At 44.1% G+C, this 5,600-nt stretch overlaps 1 protein-coding gene across 1 annotated transcript; it reads left to right on the plus strand.

The window, feature by feature from the left end:
- The first annotated feature begins 2,120 nt into the window (after window positions 1–2,120).
- marcksa (myristoylated alanine-rich protein kinase C substrate a) lies at window positions 2,121–5,600 on the plus strand. The gene is made up of 2 exons (XM_023296975.3): window positions 2,121–2,559; window positions 3,665–5,600. The coding sequence occupies exons 1-2, from the start codon at window positions 2,464–2,466 to the stop codon at window positions 4,379–4,381; spliced, it is 813 nt and encodes a 270-aa protein (XP_023152743.1). The 5' UTR covers window positions 2,121–2,463; the 3' UTR covers window positions 4,382–5,600.

A 5,600-nucleotide genomic window follows, 5' to 3' on the forward strand; every position in this document is an offset into this window, starting at 1 on the left:
AGAGCAAAATCAAGGCATGAGTCACCGTGGCTGCACAACTTCAGACAATACTTTGGAACAGAAGCAGTTCCTGTTTCAGGGAATCCTTCATGAAGTTATTTATCAGGCAGACTATGAATGTATCTCACATCCTTTCGAACTCCTTGTGATTCCCCTTTATAGTGCAAATGTTTCCACAGAAAGAGAGTGTGATAGTCCCCTAACCACTGTCAGCATTGTCTTTTTTTGTAGGTTTCTACAGAACGCATCTGATGATTATTTATTTAATAATAAATAATCATTATTTGTAACCCTACATTACACTACCAAGTAATTTCCCTGTGATACCAGTTCACGGACCATCTAAATGACTGCCAGAATGCTGTAATTTACATTGTAGGTGAGAGTGGCCCAGCACTGCTGTTTTGCATTACTTCTGATAACATCTGAAAGCGAGAGACTGAAACTCCTGCAGGAAGCCCACCTGTGCCTGTACAGAAGTGGTTCTGTTGGCTCTGCTGCTGTCTCTGTGCAGCGGAGGACAGTTGACTCTGCCTCTGTGATGGATTTGCATTGCAAATGTGGGCTGAGGGACCTGTTTGAACGCTCCAACCTTCCCCATGGGGCACATCACATGGTCGTCAACAAGGCTGCACCGGGTTTGCTTCCCCCACCTCCACACAACCCCCGCTACTACCGCTACACACACTCACACCAGTACAGCAGCTGTTTTGTTAGATAAGTTTCTGAAACCACCCAAACCAGATTGTCATCTTTTAACAGACGCTACGTTTTCGTGAACACTTTGCGTTCCTGTCTCTTTTTAGACTTTAAGACATCACATGTGTATGCAAGTGATGCTAAACAAATGTGAGGCAAACAGTAGATTCTGATGTTAGCCATTGAAACTAACTACATTGAACGTCTATCTTAGAAAACATGCCGAGATGAATCACTAGAACAGCACCCAGAGAATTGTATTCCTGGGCAAATACAAGAGTTATTGTAATCAACACATTGAAAGCATTAAAATACATTTCAAATGCTGACAAATTCATGAATTTCACTCAAATACGTGGTTTGTAAATCAGAACTGTGGTGACCACAACAAACTGACTCTACATCTTTACTGCTGCATTCAAGGCACACTAAGAAAAGTTGTAGATACAAGTATCTGACTGGGAATAAGGATCATAAGACCTTTCAAATGGGAAAAAGACTTTAGTGTCACTCACTAAAGTGCTGATTTGGCACACAAAACCACAAGATAAATTATTTCATCACAGAAAGTATTTGTGACCAGCAACTTTTAGAAAATGTGATGTGAAACTACATTTTTGCTGTATTTGGAGAATTGTGATTACACAATATAACAGGTTTAATATAGCTAAACTCGCATCTAGTTCATGGGTCTTCATTGGCTCCTATTTAGAATTTCCCAAACCGCAATTCAAACTGAACCAGCTCAAATAACTGTGGAATCATTCTAATTGCAAACAAGAACGGTCCCAATATCTTAAATTCAGTAACCTTGAATAAAACCTGAACTGATGTAGTGACAAATCTTAACCTAACTCATATCACTTAACACACATCGCCTCAAGTCTAAAATTGCTACCATCTCAAAATGAGATTTACTTTAATTTTTTTTAACGTTTACGCGAATCTCCGCTAACTGTTGTGATAAAATTCAAAAATATTGAAACATTTTTCTACAAAACAAAGTATCAACTACATTAAATGTATTTTTAAAAAAAAACAAAACACTGATCTAAGTACAGTTTTGGAGCCACTCAAGTCCTGGAAAGTATATTTTCTTAATCCTACTTGGCATCTATCGTACAGAATCTGTATCTTGAGTGCAAAAACACATTTCAATGCAGTATTTCTTCATTTAAATTGAATTCAAACATTTTCCATTTAACTGCAAAACAAATGGGTCTTTGAGCTCTGGAAGATGTCACCCCGTGGATTAAGACGAATGTCGCTAATTTCAATTATTCCTACACACCTTAAACGCGGCGTTACAATCTATTGTTCACTCCCTTCTCTAAGCCCCGCCCACGCCTCGAGCGGAGGCTGTGATTGGCTGAATCTGAGTGCGGTGCCGTCATCGCTCGGAGCGCCCATTCATCGCTGCACTTGGGCGTTGGACTCCGCATCTTATTAGCAACAAGGGGAATTTCTCCATTTTGCAGCCTGTCTACGGCGACACGACCACCAATCTGGGATTTTATTACTTCTCCTTCACCTGCCAGCTTTTTCCCTGCTATTCTGAAAAATCCTCTTCACTCTTGCTGGACTTTGCTTTTCCATTTTCCCTGTGAACTTTTTCTTTGTGCACACACAGAGAGAGAGAGAGTGAGAGAGAGCGAGCGAGAGAGAGAGGGGCCAGCAGCGAAGAGCTTTGCGTTTCAACAAAGAGGCTTGTGGGTCTTTGTTCGTTTTTTGGATCGGTTGAGTTTCTTTGTTGGAGCGAAAAGCATGGGAGCGCAATTGACCAAGACAGCTGGAAAGGCTGAAACCGCGGCTGAAAAGCCCGGGGAGGCTGCTGCTTCACCCACCAAGACCAACGGACAGGTAAATGATATTTTAACATCCAGCTCTTTGCATCCATCAGGGGGAGAGAAGCTGCTCGTTGTGGAGGCGGCTGCGCTCTGAGGGCGCAATCCGTGCGTAATTGTGGATAGACTGAATGGAGATGCGCTGTGTGAGATTAAATTTAAATGGAAAATCTAATTTTTAAAATTCTGTATAGATTACACTTCACGAGCAACAGTTGATGATTTGATAATTCATTTTTTTCATGTAAAAACAGGGCGCAATATTGAGAGGATTTTGGTAGATAACCAAACAAAATACGCATTTTGCCAGGAGAAAATGGGTTTGGTTGGAGCTTTTGGTGATAAAGTGAATTAAAAGATTGGAATGAAGTGATTTGTTGAGGGGCACGTTGGTTGATTTAGCTTCAACTGGTGATTTTAGGATGATAATGAGCTGCTTTGGCTCATTTTGGAAGTTGCTGAATAAGACGAGATGCACGACGACCAACAAAGGCAGTGTGCGCTCGGAACACCACGCCTTTTGTTACAGATGCTCGACTAGAAAGAGGAGATGGCAGCGTGCTATCACACAGGAGAGGAGACAGAGGTTTGGGAAGCCAGCGGTGCGCCCCGGAGAGAAACTGGCTTCTGCTGCTCCTATAGTGGCTCCTGATTTCAGAGTTTGGGTTTGCGGTTGAGGAGAAGGGCCACCATAAGTCAGAACCTGGTTTAGTTGTGTGTATTTAGGAAATGCATCTGAACTCCGCTCTCAGTGATCTTCGGAACTAATGAGCATCTGCTGTTTTAATGAGCAGCTGCTTTGCTCCGGAGCGGACAAGCACCGACCCCTTGCGATCCAGTTGAGGCACTGCGCTCACTCAGATTCAGGATGTGAATGAAAATCCACGGCGACAAGATGTGGAAGCGTGTTGCTGTTTTTAGTCGAATGCATGGCTGTTATTATGCGTGTCCCTATTTGCTGTAGAAAGTAGAAAGTGAGCTCATTCTCAAGCGAGAGTCAGCTGCTGTGATCTGATGGTGTCTGCTGCCCCTGGTGTCCACCGGCGGCACTGTCCGGATCCTGTGTTGAAACCATGCCAGCTCTGTGCATGGCATTAACAAGCCCCTGTTTCTCTTTTTAGGAAAACGGACACGTTAAAGCGAACGGGGACGCCTCTCCTGCAGCAGCTGAGAACGGCAAAGAGGAGGTGCAGGCTAACGGCAGCGCCACCGCCGAGGAGACCCCCAAGGAGGAGGCAGAGAAGGCCGAGGACGCTCCTGCTGAGAAGGAGGCTGCAGATGGGGAGAAGGTAGAGGCAGCATCTCCAGCTCCAGCTGAGGGAGAGGCTGCAGCCAAGGCCGAGGACGCCGCCACACCTTCCACCAGCAACGAGACCCCCAAGAAGAAGAAGAAGAGGTTCTCCTTCAAGAAGTCCTTCAAGCTCAGCGGCTTTTCCTTCAAGAAGACCAAAAAGGAGACGGGCGATGGTGCCGAGAACGAGGAAGGCACTGCTGCTGCTGCACCCGCAGAGGAGGCCAAGGCTGAGGGCGCAGAGGAAGCACCGGCGGCTGCTGGAGAGGAGGCCAAACCCGCCGAGGGGGAGGCTGCACCTGCTGCAGAGCAGGCCAAGGAGGAAGTAGAGGCCAAACCAGAGGAGGCAGCACCAGCAGCAGCACCAGCAGCAGAGAAACCAGCTGAGGAGGCCAAGGAGGCTCCAGCTGCAGAGGAGCCGAAGGCCGAGGAGAAGCCGGTCGAACCTGCAGCCGAGGAGGCGCCCAAAACAGAGGAGGCCGCCCCGGCTTCACAGGAGGCAGCGTCAGCGGAGGCTCCAGCTGCTGCCACAGAGGCTGCAGAGTAAGGTCTGGAAGAGGAAGAAATTTTTAAAAAGGAGAGAAAAAGATAATCAAAGAACATTTCCCTGTTTGTACGTTGGAGTGACGCCAGGTCCTGGCTTTGAAGAACTTGTCTACGACCAGGGATATTTTAAAGCTTTTCTTTGTTTTTTATTTTTGGTTTCCATTCCCCCCTTACACAAAACCCATCTCAGTCCATTGTTACTAGCATTCCAACGGGCTAGGGAGGTGGGTGGCTTCAATATGTACAAGTGATTAAATACATCCACACTCTGCCATATATTTTTACATCAGTATTAAGTTTTTTTTTTTGTTAATTTTTATACAAAATGTAAACAAAAATAGTATGGACATGCCCATGGTATGAAGGAGACGGGGGTTGAGCTGTAAATGAAGGGTAAGGGAGGGGGTGAGGTCAGGGAGGGCGGGGGGGAGGGGAGCCTGGGAAATATGCCACAGACTATTATGGAAAAGAGTAGTCTTAAAAAAAAAACTATGAGACCAATAACTATACACACCATACGGTTTACAACACTAAGTCATTTTTACCAGAAGACAGCAACGAGTCCCAGAGTTAGATTTTTAGGAAGTCATATAAACTCATAGGAGCTTTTCACTTCTCATTAGCTGTACCAGTCGGTGATTCAGTAGAAATACAAGTTGTATAGGCTTTATTGTTTATTGTTGATTTTATGACCTTAATAAAAATGTAAGTATGTATAGGCGGGGTGTTTTTAACTGTGATTATTGTACAAAATGAAATCTTGATCTCAAGAAGCACATGAAGTTTGCAGCTCTTTTTTCCACCCGCTCATTTTTGTAAGATACCAACACAAACACACACAGAGAAAGAAAAAAAGTCATCCTGGAAGACCTTCTCAAGCAATTTTGAACTCAACAACCAAGCTGTGATAAGTGGAATGGTTAACTGTTTATATACTGTGGTATGTTTTTTGATTCCAGCAGGCAGTTCTTTTACCAGTGGTCTTTGACTAAATTTAAAGGAATCTATCCGATGCAAATGTTTGTGTAGCATCTTGTCTCTCTCTATCTCTCTCTCTCTTTCTTTTCCTTTTGTAAATACTGGAGAAGCTTTGACCAATTTGACTTAGAGATGGAATGTAACTTTGCTTACAAAACAATTGCTATTAAACTCCTCTGCTTAAGGTGTTCTAATTTTCTGTGAGCACACTAAAAGCAAAAATAAATGTGAATAAAATTTGA

This window comes from Amphiprion ocellaris, chromosome 12 (assembly GCF_022539595.1).
Source record: "Amphiprion ocellaris isolate individual 3 ecotype Okinawa chromosome 12, ASM2253959v1, whole genome shotgun sequence".
NCBI lineage: Eukaryota > Metazoa > Chordata > Actinopteri > Pomacentridae > Amphiprion > Amphiprion ocellaris.

Bases quoted from the DNA above. Each gene is read 5' to 3' on its own strand.
- marcksa (XM_023296975.3), top strand. From the start codon at position 2,464: ATGGGAGCGCAATTGACCAAGACAGCTGGAAAGGCTGAAACCGCGGCT. The intron at 2,560-3,664 runs GTAAATGATATT...TTCTCTTTTTAG, and splicing joins CCACCAAGACCAACGGACAG to GAAAACGGACACGTTAAAGC.